Source organism: Lytechinus pictus, chromosome 18 (assembly GCF_037042905.1).
Source record: "Lytechinus pictus isolate F3 Inbred chromosome 18, Lp3.0, whole genome shotgun sequence".
NCBI classification, from domain to species: Eukaryota; Metazoa; Echinodermata; class Echinoidea; order Temnopleuroida; family Toxopneustidae; genus Lytechinus; species Lytechinus pictus.
This window is the reverse complement of record NC_087262.1, coordinates 3,668,620-3,683,512: the sequence shown is the minus strand read 5'-3', so window position 1 is coordinate 3,683,512 and position 14,893 is coordinate 3,668,620. Positions and strand designations below refer to the sequence as shown.

Genomic DNA, 14,893 nt, shown 5'->3' with positions numbered 1-14,893 from the left:
GTTATCTGCACAACTCAGCAACATGCAAATGAGAGAGTCGATGATGTCCCCCACTCACTATTTCTCTTTTATTGTTTGAATTGTACATTATTTCAATTTTTACAGATTAGACAATAAGGACCAACATGACTGAACTTTAAAATGTTAAAACATTGGTACTTCCACATTTAAGAAAGGCAATGAGGAGAAATTTAGAATATTTCCTATTTCATAAAATGAAATACAAAAGAAATAGTGAGTGGATGACATCATCAGTTCCCTCATTTGCACACCGACCAGGATGTGCACATAACTATTTTGTAAAAATTAAGCGAAACTTAAAAATTTCATAACTTTCTTATTTTACATCCAATTTTGATGAAATTTTCAGTATTATGTTTGCTGGATTTTTCTCTTTTTATTTAAATCAACCTTATGTAGGGGTGGACTTGTCCGTTAAATGATGATGGAGTCGACTCCTCTCGGAACCGACGCCTTAGGTCAGAACCGGAGTCGGTTCTGGGAAAGGTGGGAATTGCCCAAGCCTATTACAAAATCAAACTTTAAAAATTTCTTCTTATTCCTGGATGGATTTTTCATCATAGCTGTAAAATAGTACTAGTATTTTTATCTAATTTTTCTTTTTATAACAATCCAACTTATTGTCAACTTGTCAAGGTGAACTTACCCTTCATGTTGTACATATACCAGGCACAAAAAAAATCTATATGTATACATATATGTATATATATATGTATGTTATTTCCTATATATATATATATATATATATATGCATACATCCTATGTAACGGCGAAGGCTATGAATGGGTTTATTCCGTTATAATACACATTAAGACGTAAAGACGAAGGTAGAGGGCGTTAAAGGCGCATTACGAACATTGAAAGAAGACAAAAAAATTCGCCTTAAACACAGATGTAGAGAAATATATGCATATATATATATAATAGCTGTGTTTAAGGCGAATTTTTTGTATATAATATTTACAGGCTAAATGTGCAACATTGGTTAAGCTTTAAACATTGTGATGGGTTGAGATTTCCAGGGCTCTTTTGAACATTTTGGCCGCTAAATCACCCCCAGCCCCCGCGTAATTTTTTCCCTGTACATCATTGTCTTGCCTCAGAGAAAGGTACCTTGTAGAGTCTCCATTTTAATAATAAAGATTTCATTGACTTATATTATTAAAGCGACATGTGAAATGGCCAATATCTGCAGGTACTAGGCTTGGTCTTACAAAGAATTGTGATTGATCCAATCAATATCAACTATCATCAATGTTATAATTCTTCATAGAGGAAATGTTCACAATATCTCTTTGAAATGAGGAAGAGCATATTGATTTGTTAAGACAATGGTGCATGATTGGTATGCCGTATTATCCCTGGCTTTGCATAGTTCATAATAGGTAGTTTTCACATTTTTATCGATTCCTTTGAAAATGCAATGAAAATCACAATTTGGCTTTTGTTGAAAGTTGGTGGACTGGGACAGCAGATCATCCGAACAAAGGCAAAATATGTTGTTGTCCAGAGTCAAGAGATGCCGATGCTGTCCTGGTCAACCAACTTTCGACGTAAGCGTCTCAGCTCTCTGTTGTGATTTGACTTGCCCTTTCACAAGAATTGGTGTGTTGTAGAGAGTTTATATATGATATATATATATATTAAATCAGTATCTTTAAATTATCAAGTTAATCTCATCAGAATGTGTTTTGTTTAAAGATATAATAAGACCAGGCAACAACCAATAACAGTTATTTATATTGAATCAGTATCTTAAAATTGTCAAGTTAATCTCATCAAAATGTTTTTTGTTTAACGATATAAGACCAGGCAACAACCAATAACAGTGTTTTTTTTTTAGTCTGGATTGATTAGATCAATCACAACTCTTTGTAGTAGGTAGGTCCTGGTATAGTGTAACTGGGTTTTAATTGAAGGACAGGGAATGAGAATGTCAAGGATGATTAGGGATGAATAAAAGGGCAACGTTAAGTTCAAAATAGGGTGAATAGAGATATTACATATTTGTCCCACTGCAATCCCCACAGAAGACTGTTGTAAAACCCCTGAAAGACCGTGAAACTTGCTTGATCTTTTAATGAACTTTCAATGGTTTTGAACGATTGTGAACAGACCTTTCTATTGTCTTTATGATCTACATCTTACAGGCTCCTAAACTTTTAGAAATGGTCCAAAACAGTCTTTCAGCAGTCTCTCAATGACCTTTCGAAGCTCTTGTTTAGTTATTCTATTTATGATCTTTTGACGGTCTGTCAAGATTTTTGTAGAGATCACTGAAAGGCCATGGAAATGTCATTGAAAGATCTTCGAAAGATGATTGAAATATGATCATTGAGATATTGAAAAATCATTGAAGGATCATTGGAAGATCTTTGACAGATCCTTGAAAGAGCATTGAAAGATCATTGATAGATCATTGAAATATCATTGAAATATCATTGAAAGATCATTGGAAGATCTTTGAAAGATCATTGAAAGATCATTGAAAGATCCTTGAAATATCATTGAAAGATCATTGAAAGATCGTTGAAAGATCATTGAAAGATCATTGAAAGGCCATGGGAATATCATTGAAAGATCATTGAAGGATCATTGAAAGATCATTGAAAGATCATTGAAAGATCATTGGAAGATCATTGAAAGATCATTGAAAGATCATTGAAAGATCATTGAAAGATCGTTGAAGGATCATTGAAAGATCATTGAAAGATCATTGAGATCATTGAAAGATCTTTGAAAGATCCTTGAAAGATCTTTGAAAGATCAATGAAAGATCCTTGAAAGATCTTTGAAAGATCCTTGAAAGGTCTTTGAAAGATCCTTGAAAGATCCTTGAAAGATCTTTGAAAGATCCTTGAAATTAAAAGATCATTGAAATATCATTGAAAGATCATTGAAAGATCATTGAAGGATCATTGAAAGATCATTGACAGATCATTGAAAGATCTTTGAAAGATCCTTGAAAGATCTTTGAAAGATCATTGAAAGATCTTTGAAAGATCATTGAAAGATCATTGAAAGATCTTTGAAAGATCTTTGAAAGATCATTGAAAGATCTTTGAAAGATCATTGAAAGATCATTGAAAGATCTTTGAAAGATCCTTGAAAGATCATTGAAAGATCATTGAAAGATCATTGAAGGATCATTGAAATATCATTGAAAGATCATTGAAAGATCATTGAAAGAGCATTGAAAGATCATTGAAAGATCATTGAAAGATCTTTGAAAGATCCTTGAAATTAAAAGATCATTGAAATATCATTGAAAGATCATTGAAAGATCATTGAAGGATCATTGAAAGATCATTGACAGATCATTGAAAGATCTTTGAAAGATCCTTGAAAGATCTTTGAAAGATCATTGAAAGATCTTTGAAAGATCATTGAAAGATCATTGAAAGATCTTTGAAAGATCTTTGAAAGATCATTGAAAGATCTTTGAAAGATCATTGAAAGATCATTGAAAGATCTTTGAAAGATCCTTGAAAGATCATTGAAAGATCATTGAAAGATCATTGAAGGATCATTGAAATATCATTGAAAGATCTTTGAAAGATCATTGAAAGATCTTTGAAAGATCATTGAAAGATCATTGAAAGATCTTTGAAAGATCTTTGAAAGATCCTTGAAAGATCTTTGAAAGATCATTGAAAGATCTTTGAAAGATCATTGAAAGATCATTGAAAGATCTTTGAAAGATCCTTGAAAGATCATTGAAAGATCTTGAAAGATCATTGAAAGATCCTTGAAATATCATTGAAAGATCCTTGAAAGATCTTTGAAAGATCCTTGAAAGATCATTGAAAGATCATTGAAAGATCTTTGAAAGATCATTGAAAGATCCTTGAAATATCCTTGAAAGATCATTGAAAGATCCTTGAAAGATCTTTGAAAGATCCTTGAAAGATCTTTGAAAGATCCTTGAAAGATCTTTGAAAGATCCTTGAAATATCTTTGAAAGATCCTTGAAAGATCTTTGAAAGATCCTTGAAAGATCTTTGAAAGATCATTGAAAGATCCTTGAAATTAAAAGATCATTGAAATATCATCGAAAGATCATTGAAGGATCATTGAAAGTTCATTGAAAGATCATTGAAAGATCTTTGAAAGATCCTCGAAAGATCATTGAAATTAAAAGATCATTGAAATATCATTGATAGATCATTGAAAGATCATTGAAGGATCATTGAAAGATCATTGAAAGATCATTGAAAGATCTTTGAAAGATCCTTGAAAGATCTTTGAAAGATCATTGAAAGATCTTTGAAAGATCATTGAAAGATCATTGAATGATCTTTGAAAGATCATTGAAAGATCATTGAAAGATCATTTAAAGAGCATTGAAAGATCATTGAAATATCATTGATAGATTCAAATTGAATGATCATTAAAAGATCATTCAAGGTCAAGGATAATTGAAAGATCATTGAAAGGCCATGGAAGCATTTCAGAAAGATCATTTGTTACATTTATAATTTAAGATCTCCGAAAGACCATTGAAACTTTGAAAGATTTTTATAGGACAAGTCTAAGTCCTGCGTGGCTAGAGGTATCATTCAGTCTTTCAGAGTTCTTTGGGGAATTTCGGAGTCTAGGGACTGACAGATAATAGTGATCTTGGATACTGCAGAGTATCCTTGCAAAGTTTCAGTCCTTCAGAGGTCTTTCAGGGGTCTCCGTTCTTTGGAATGGGATCTTAAGTAAACTATATAGATGACATGTGTGGCCATAACAGAAGTTCAGTAAAAAGATTTGTGATTATCCACCATAAAAATTAAGTGTGAGTTTTAATGTGTAGATTATAAATGTGAGGGTTGAAGAATAGGGCAAATACCTGTTGCCCTTTAGTTGTTTTTAAGGTGACACAGATGATAAATTTTTATTTGATATGGAATCAAGGTCACATGGACTCTATCTCATCCTATGGAATCACATACAAATATTACTGTATGACCAGGAACTTTCTGGCATTAATCAGATTCAAATAAATTAGAATGGATTCTGTCTACACTGTATGCTCAAAGTCAATATTAACAATGCCAAATAGTACTCATGTTTATCAGGTTGTTCTTCTTTGTGCTTTCAGTTATATTTGTGACCTTCTTATGTTCTCATATTCTTTTGTATATTTTTAACTTGCGAACTAATGGAAACCAAACCTCTTGTTGCATACATGAGTTTAGAGAGATCAAATAAACCATCTTGTGTCTTGTTTCTTTTTAGTTTATTAGACATCCTGGCTGGTAGGAAAGAGAAGGAGGGAGTTAGAGGGGAAGTATTGATTAATGGGAATGACATCCCAAGGAACTTCAAGTGCTGCTCAGGATATGTTGTCCAGGTACCTTTTGCATCAGGGGCAGTATTCTGAAAGCTCAATTAGCAGTCAATTAGCGCTTAATTAGCATTTTGGTATTCTGAAAAGTCACTTAAGTGCCCCTTTCCTTATTTGGCAGAGGTGCGTTGCGTGCACTTGCAATAGTACGCGTTATGACGGTGCGAAAACTTAATTGAGTAGTTACGAGACGTTTTGTATTCTGAAAAGTCTCATCGCGCTCAATTAGCAGACTTTCCAGTGGATAAAGATAATGGTGATAAGAGGTCCATTAAATCTCATCAAGGTTTCCCATATAATAAAATGAAAAGTATGTTATTTTTAAAATAAGCAGGAATTAATGTTATTGGAGAATCCCTCCTCCCCCGAGACAGAGGCAAACAAAATATTGTAAAAGAAAAAAAGGAAAGCTACAAATGGATTTAAATATATAGGTGGATGTGAAAATCAAAAAGCATTAAAAAAAGAATAGCAAAAAAATCAAAGGCAACAAAAATACAAGAAAATAGAGAGAGAAAGGGACAAGACAACAGTTAACCTTAACAACATGACAAACCTCTAATCTCTGATGCAAAAATATTTAGCATTATTTTCCAGCAAAAATTATTTGTATACAAGCTCATGGTGAGCCAGCAAAGTGAAGAGACACTGTGCGCTGATAGAAAATTTTACGTTGTAAGAGCGCATTTGATTGGCAAATTCCACTTAGTAGGGGAGTGGCCGAAAGGGAGTTAATTGAGCGCTAATAGATTTTTCAGAATATGAATTTGGAGGTCCATTATTAGCACTCCATTAAATTGAGGAAAGTTATGAGGAATCTTATGAGACTTTTCAGAATATCCCCCCCCCCCCGCGGCCATATTCTCATAAAAATGTGTTTTCTGAAGGGATTTGGATTAGTACCACACTATTTGAAAGGAAGGAATCATCATGATTAATTATCAAATGGAATTTCTTTTAAAAAATAAAAGAACTCTGTGGAAGGGGTGAAATGAATTACTGTAACAAATTATCAGCAAATAAGACAAGGTTGACTGTATAATTCTTTGTACACAATATATGTTAATGTGGGTCATGTGCAAAGCTATCCCCTGTTTCACAAATATCACAGAATGTTACTATAATAGAAATCCTACATACCATGATATCACGCACACAAGATATATTTGTCTTAGATTTGAAATCTGTTTTCTGGAACAACGATGTAATCTTTAACTACGATTGTTGGTATAGTAATCTCACATTCCAATCAATTGAATTTCTGTTACAATTATGTAGTCCGGAGACTAATGATTTACGTGTAGATATTACATTTAAATTTAAGATTACATTATGTAAATTGTCGAGAGATTAATATTAGTATGATTCCACTGTGGTTAAAACCAGCTTATGACAGGATTTGTATTGTTGAATTTCCAAGTTGAGAAAACCAAATGTTCAAAATTTCATAGGTTTCATGTGCATAGATAGAGCTGTAATTAAACATTGCACTTGTATCATTGTAATTTGTGCAGTATGGTGACCTATAATAAAATATGGATTTATTGTTTTTAGGATGATGTTGTCATGGGAACACTGACGGTGAGAGAGAACCTTGCATTCTCCGCTGCCTTAAGGCTTCCTTCTACGGTATCTCAGAAGGAAAAAAAGGAAAGAGTGGATGAAACCATAACTGAGCTTGGATTGGAAGACTGCAAAGATACAAAAGTAAGCAGTCATGATTAGATGGAGGAATGGAGGGAGGAAAGGAGCTAGAGGGAGGGGAAGGAAGGGAGGGAGGGAGGGAGAAGGGGAGGGAGGAAAGAGGTAGAGGGAGGGGAAGGAAGGGAGGGAGGGGGAAGGGGGAGGGAGGAAAGGAGGTAGCGGGAGGGGAGGGAAGGAAGGGAGGGAGGGAGAAGGGGAGGGAGGAAAGAGGTGGAGGGAGGGGAAGGAAGGGAGGGAGGGGGAAGGGGGAGGGAGGAAAGGAGGTAGAGGGAGGGGAGGGAAGGAAGGGAGGGAGGGAGAAGGGGAGGGGAGGGAGGAAAGAGGTAGAGGGAGGGGAGGGAGGAAAGGAGGTAGAGGGAGGGGAGGGAGGAAAGGGGGTAGAGGGAGGGGAGGGAAGGAAGGGAAGGAGGGAGGGAGAAGGGGAGGGGAGGGAGGAAAGGAGGTAGAGGGAGGGGAGGGAGGAATCGAGGGAAGGGAAGGAAAGGAGGGATGGGAAGGGAAGGGAGGGAGGGGAAGGGGGAGGGAGGGGAGAGAGGAAAGGAGGTAGAGGGAGGGGAAGGAAGGGAAGGGGGCATGGAAGGAAAGGAGGTAGAGGGAGGGGAGGGAAGAAGGAAAAAATAATTAGAGAAAAGGAGGGCAGGGAGGATTTAGGTAGGGGAGAAGGGAGAGAGGGGAAAGAGGGTGTGAAGGAGAGAATGGAGTACCAGTAATAATTTTGATGCTCCTCCCTACACGATTCAACTTTGAAATTTCAGAAGTTCTGCCTATCTAAACAACGGAAGCATCTTGTGAAAACGGGCTCTTGACTTTATTTGAAGGCAATATGTAAAAATTATTTGAAGGAGTGGACATATTTGGGAATGTATGGGATTGAGCAACAAAATCTTTTCCAAATTGTTTGAAATGTCTAATAGAAAGTATATGGATCTATTTCATGAAATTCCAAAAATAGATTTGCCCTTTATGCCTAGCCATGTCTGGACCTTAAATTTTGTTTAATTGATATGTCACTGACCCCCCCCCCTAAAAAAAGATCCCTCAGAAAGAACAAAATTTGTGACAGTCATCTCCCCCCCCCCACCAGGAACACCAATCAACACCCATGCAACAAAGAAATGCAAAATAGAGGAGATATAACAGAAGAGGGAAGAAAAGAAAGAAAGAAAGAAAAAGTAGAGAAGAAAGGAAAGACAAGTGAAGAGGGGGTGCATGGTATATGGAATAAATAATTCAAAGCTGACAAAATTTCACCTATGACGTGAAACTACGAAGCAGAATACAACCTGAACATTATTCTCTAAAGGCTTTCATATTTCTATAATAGTTAAAAATTATTTTTGAAGAAAAGTGCACTGGATGTATGTAATTATTTACCAACACTTGATGTGGTTGTTGTGTTCTAGGTTGGGACCATGTTCATACGTGGCGTGTCCGGGGGAGAGCGGAAACGGACCAACATTGGGATGGAGCTAGTCATTGGACCAACTGTTTTGTTCTTAGATGAACCAACAACTGGACTGGATGCAAACACTGCTTATACTGTCATGAGCCGACTTGCTGTGTATGTATACTCTATTATTATGATGATGAGGGGGAGAAGACAAGAAGCATGTTGATGACGATGATGATGATGGTGGTGGTGATGATGGTGATGATGGTGATGATGATGATGATGATGGTGATGATGATAATGATGGTGATGATAAGGATGATGATGATGGTGATGATGATGATGATGATGATAATGATGGTGGTGGTGATGATAATGATGATGATGATGGTGGTGATGATGATAATGATGGTGATAGTGATGATGATGATGATGATAGTAATGATGATGTTGATAATTATGATGATGGTGGTTATGATAATCATCATGATAAAGAAGAAGAGGAGGATTATGATGATGATGATGATGAGTGATGATGATGATGAGTGATGATGATGATGAGTGATGGTGATGATTAGTGATGATGATGATGATGAGTGATGATGATGATAATGATGATGACGAGTAATGATGGTGATGATGATGATGATGGTGATGATGGTGATGATAATGATAATGATGATAATGCTGATGATGATGATAATTATGATAATTGTGATGGTGGTTATGATAATTATCATGATTAAGAAGAAGAGGAGGATGATGATGATGATGATAATGATGATGGTGATTATGATGAGAATGATGATGATAATGAAGAGGAAGAGGAGGATTGTGATGAGGGTGAGGAATGAGGAAGATGATGAGAAGTAGGAGGATGAGGAATAATTATGCTGTCTCTTATTTTGATGTCTATTAGACTGTCCAAACGAGGGCGTGCTATTATCTTCTCTATTCATCAGCCGAGGTTCACTATATTTCAACTCTTTGACACGCTTCATCTCTTATCAAAGGGAGAGACAGTGTACCATGGTTCAGCTGATGATTCTATTGACTACTTTTCATCTATCGGTAATCATTCTTTCTTTCATCTCAAAACTTTTATCATAAAGTCACCAATAAGTAAAAAAGGGGTTTCTTTGTAAAGTGTTAATAGCATGAATTGGAGATTAGGGGATACTTTGGTGTGTGTTATTTTATAAAAAGCTTTCACATCAATTTATCATTATTCAGAATTTCAGGGTCAGATATGGTCTTCAACTTATGCCATTCAGGCTTTGCAAAAGGATTTTCCCTGTCTCATGATAACATAAATTCTCAGAATTCTAGTGCTATTATTAAAGGACAAGTCCACCCCAACAGAAAGTTGATGTGAGTAAAAAGAGAAAAATCCAACAAGCATAACAATGAAAATTTGATCAAAATCGGATGTAAAATAAGAAAGTTATGACATTTTCAAGTTTTGCTTAATTTCAAATTAAGCAAAACAGTTATATGCACATCCTGGTTAGTATGCAAATGAGGGGAGTGATGACGTCATCCACTCACTATTTCTTTTGTATTTTGTTATAAGAAATGTGAAATATTCAATTTTTTTCATTTTCTAATTCATTTTCTCTTACATTTATCATATTCATAATTCTTCTCAGCAAATCAAAAGAATATCATTGAAATTGAAAGAGCAGGGCTCAGCTTGCAATTTTGTTAGTGCTAATAACTATCAAAAAACACCCTCAAGTTATTGTTGTGATTTGAGATCACTTTTTTCACCTTTTTCAGGTTTGGAATGTGAAGCTCACAATAATCCACCTGATTTCTTCCTTGATGTGATTATCAAGAACTCAAGCACAGCGCCCTCAATAGAACGAGACCCCGAAAGTCATTCATCCGTCAAACTGGGTAAGTTTGAAACATAATTGTAAATTGGATGATGAAAGTTGTGTTGTTTCATGATGAAAGTTGTGTTGTTTCTACCAAATTATTAATGATAATAGAGGATACTGATAAAGCGCACAACAACTAGTTTAGTTCGCTGTGTGCCTTACAGTTATGAATAAACAAAATATGAATATAAATATCACATCAATTCAGCAAATGCAGGTCCTGAGAGTTATAAAGCAGACTGTGTAACCTTAAAGGAATGGTTTGGGCTGAAAATATTTATATCTAAATAAATAGAGTAAAATTCACAGAGCAAAATGCTGAAAATTTCATCAAAATCAGATAACAAATAACAGTTATTGAATTTTGAAGTTTATCAATATATTGTGAAAACAGTTATGCACATGGTCATGAATATTTATTAGGTGGGCTGATGATGTCACATCTCCACTTTCCTTTTTCTTATGTTATTACATGAAATCATACATTTTTGCTTTTTTTCATACATGTGTAAATGATGTTTTCCATTATGATGAAATAAGTTGCGGCAATAAATATCTAATCCACTTAATCAGTTGTCAATCCAATTGTTTTCATTCTTGGTATAAAAATATGACATCGTCAGCCCACCTAATGAATATTCATAAAGACGTGTCTAGAACTGCTTCACCGGAATAATGCAATTCTTTAAAATTCAATAACTTTGTTATTTGTTATCCGATTTTGATCAAATTTTCAGCATTTTGCTCTGTGAATTTTATTCTATCTATTGAGATATAAATATTTCCAGTCAGGACCATCCCTTCAAAGAAGAACCATGTGGATTGAAAGTTTGTTAAAAAAATGAATCATATCTATCTACGGTGGAATAAAACTGTTTTTGATTTGCTTGGAATTCATTCATTGTGCCTTTCTGTAAAGCTAAATGATAGTAGTTGCAATAAAACACTAATTTCGTGAGAAAGTCTGTAAAACCAAGGTTAAGTAAGACTATATCATCGTGGATCTAGATCTGGTGCAGTTACTTAAACTGAACTTTGTGAAATCATAAAATCTAAGCTGAAATACGATCACATTGAAAATCGCCAACACAGATAGGCACACGTGGGACAGTGTATTATTATTGCTGGAATAAAGACCCGAAGGAAGTGACCAAATCCGCGCTTATTTTGCTTATTTCTCAGCAATTACACAATTTCTTCCAGAATCCTTTGGCACATTTTTTTTATTCATACAAACAGACACTTGGGTGGTCATTATATTAGATTCTGTAAAAAGTCATTTTGAGATCGTTACCAGAACTGGAATTTATCTTTAAGAGTAATAACTGTTATGCATGACGAAATACCTCCATTTGATTACACTATACCCCATTTTTTCTCAATGAATTCTGTTCTCCGAATACGAAAACCATACTGCCCCAGGCATGCAATGTAATTATCAAAACACCTGTTTCTTGACCTCGGTCCGAAGATAACACAACATCCCGAGTGCAGTCCGGGAAAACATGTCGCCATTTTTTATTCACTTACTTTCCTTATTTCGAGGTTGATTTTCTTCGTTTGAAATTGAAAATGGGCTAGCATTGAATTTCTGAATACAATATGCCTTTGAAAACGTGATTAAATATCGAATACAATAATTTAATTCCGAAGGTCCTTCTACAGGCAGAGAAGACTTACGTAATACACAGCTGTTGTTTATCATTTTGTCCTTGGCTCAACGCTCATAATCTGGCCTGTGGGGATTACCTGGCCAAGCGGGGTTGATCAGGCGGGTGTTTCATAAAGCTGTTCGTAAGTTAAGAGCGACTGCATGGTGATCATGTCTTGCGGTAAATGGTACAAACCATTGACGATGATCACCAGTCGTTGTTAAAGTCGCTCTTAACTTACGAACAGCTTTATGAAACGACCCCCAGGGCTTGGAAATGATGTTTTAGATTTTCAAATGCAAAATGGGGTGAAACACCGCAGTTTGCCATCTGATCTGCGGTCCGTTTTCAAACGGGGGTAAGACGTAATGGGCTCATGAATACCTAGATATGATATACATGATGGACATAACTTAATCATAATGACCGACATTTTGTCTGAAAAATTGAAATCCCACCACGGGTCAAACAGGGGCTCGTCTTACGAAGAGTTGCGATTGATCTGATCAAACGCAGCTATGGAAAGCCAGCAATGTCAACATATGAAATGCATGTTTGTTCAAAAAAAATTCTAGATATGAATGTTTATTCTTATAAATTCATTGATTTCTTGACAATTTGGTGTGTTTTCCTTTGTTTACAAAGGACATTTTGCATATTTCCTGTAGAAAAAGTTATGACACTGATGGATTTCCATAGAGAGACGATGGATTGGATGTCTCCAAAACTTAGCAATTAAGTCTCATTCTAGTGCTTGATGATGATAGAAGGATCCCCTTCTTGTTGAAACATTGTGACATTATCAAAATAACACTTTATTTCTAAGTGCTGCATACTGTTACCCTGGCTTTAGCATGGCTACCCTAATTGAGCGCTTGACTGCATTCAAGGAATTCTTTTCTACTGGGTTCTCATTTATTACACCAAGGTGGAGAGTGGCAAATGTAGATTGATGCCTTGCCAAAGGATGCGAATGCTATGGCTGGATTTGAATCCCAGGGGCCTGTTTCATAAAGGACTTGCAATTGTTGTAACTTTGCCATAATGGCAACTACCATGGCAACAGGGCTCAGCAGCCATGGAAACAAGGTTTCCATGGAAGCTGCCATAATGGCAAAGTTACAACAGTTGCGAATCCTTTATGAAACGGGCCCCAGACCTTGCGGTTCAAAGTCCGGAGACTTCTTCACTGAGCAAAAACACCTCTAGTTTACCTCATCTTCCTTTCTCATTGTAGAATCTAAGCTGGAGGAAGGCGTGGCCACCACTGAAATGAACAACATGAACGCTAATACAGTGGATCTCACAAAGAGTTATAAGAGTTCTCGTTTCTATCATGAGGTAGAAGCAAAAGCAGCAGAGATCATTAAACTTCATGATAACAACCCAGGAACTATCGCCCTTCCAGATTATGATTATGCATCAGGATTTTTTACTCAGGTTGGTTAATATCTTAACCCTTATTAAAGGACAAGAGCACCCCAACAAAAAGTTGATTTGAATAAAAAGAGAAAAATCCAACAAGCATAACACTGAAAATTTCATCAAAATCGGATGTAAGATAAGAAAGTTATGACATTTTAAAGTTTCGCTTAATTTCACAAAACAGTTATATGCACATCCTGGCTGGTATGCAAATGAGGAGACTATGATGTCATCCACTCACTATTTCTTTTGTATTTTACATGTATTATATGAAATATGAAACATTCTACTTTTCTCCTCATTGTCAAGTGATACAACGATTAATTCCTCCCTGAACATGTGGAATTAGCATTGTTTAATACTATATGGTTCAGTCAAGTTGGTCCTTATTGTCATATAGATAAAAAATGAAATATTGTATAATTCAAACAATAAAAACAAAAGAAATAGTGAGTGATGGACATCATCGACTGACTCACTGTTTTGCATATCACTGTTTTGTGAAAAATAAGCGAAACTTTAAAATGTCATAACTTTCTTATTTTACATCCGATTTTGATGAAATTTTCTCTATTTATTAAAATCAGCATTTTCCTGGGATGGACTTGACCTTTAAACTGGGGGGTCAATTTGACACCCCCCATGACAAATTTTGTCACAAAGCCGTCGCACGTAATTTTTGGACCGCGCCATTCATTGATAGCCTCAGGCAGGCCCTGAGGTAGCCACGGGCAGGCCCCGGTCCACCGATTTGCAGATATAAATGCAAATCTTCCTTCCTTCTTCCTTTTCTTCTTCTCCTTCCTTTTCTTCTCCTTTTTTTTCTTCTCCTCTTTAATTCCCCTCCTTCTGCTTCTCCTTTCTCTTCCTCTCGCTCGTCACTCATTGACTTTTTATTTTCAAGTTTTGCGCATATTTTGAAACCAAATTTGCGACACCCGGGTATGCGGTTCCGAAATTACTCAACATTTTGTTAGTGCATGTCAGACCCAAAATTGCTCGAAAACGTGAGTCCGTGTAACAAAGTCAATTCAAATTGTGTTTTTAGCCAAAAATCATAAGTGTATGATTATTTTTACTTTTGTTATTTTGAATGGATTTATCTTTTGCTATTTGTGATCGCATTAGGGTCCCCAACAAAGTTCATCAGAGAAAGCAATAAAAAACAAAGGTTCAAAAAACAAAGAAATACATAAGAATTTAAAAAAGCAAAATACATAAGAAATTAATTATATTTTTTCAATTTTTGCTAGAAATGTAAACATTGATATGCTCACCAAAAAATCAGCATTCTACTAGCTATGTAAATTGAGTTAAAGGCCAAAACGAAAAAAGAATTAGGGCAAATTTCATATGCTTATTTGCATAGTTAATTAATAGAAAATATTAAACAATTAATTTTTTGAAAATGTTACCATATGGTCTTGCAGTTTACATTGCCTTTACGCGCGTGCAAATTTTCGCGGCGATCGCGCAGTCAGCG

General features: G+C 35.5%; 1 protein-coding gene across 1 annotated transcript in view; it reads left to right on the top strand.

Annotated features, from left to right (window-relative positions):
- LOC129281672 (broad substrate specificity ATP-binding cassette transporter ABCG2-like) overlaps positions 1–14,893 on the top strand; it is a 41,116-nt gene that overhangs the window by 12,115 nt on the left and 14,108 nt on the right. The window contains exons 4-9 of the mRNA XM_064113082.1: positions 5,248–5,362; positions 6,911–7,063; positions 8,464–8,621; positions 9,370–9,521; positions 10,230–10,349; positions 13,223–13,425. Coding sequence (XP_063969152.1) covers positions 5,248–5,362; positions 6,911–7,063; positions 8,464–8,621; positions 9,370–9,521; positions 10,230–10,349; positions 13,223–13,425 — 901 coding nt within the window. The remainder of the gene's footprint in view (positions 1–5,247; positions 5,363–6,910; positions 7,064–8,463; positions 8,622–9,369; positions 9,522–10,229; positions 10,350–13,222; positions 13,426–14,893) is intronic.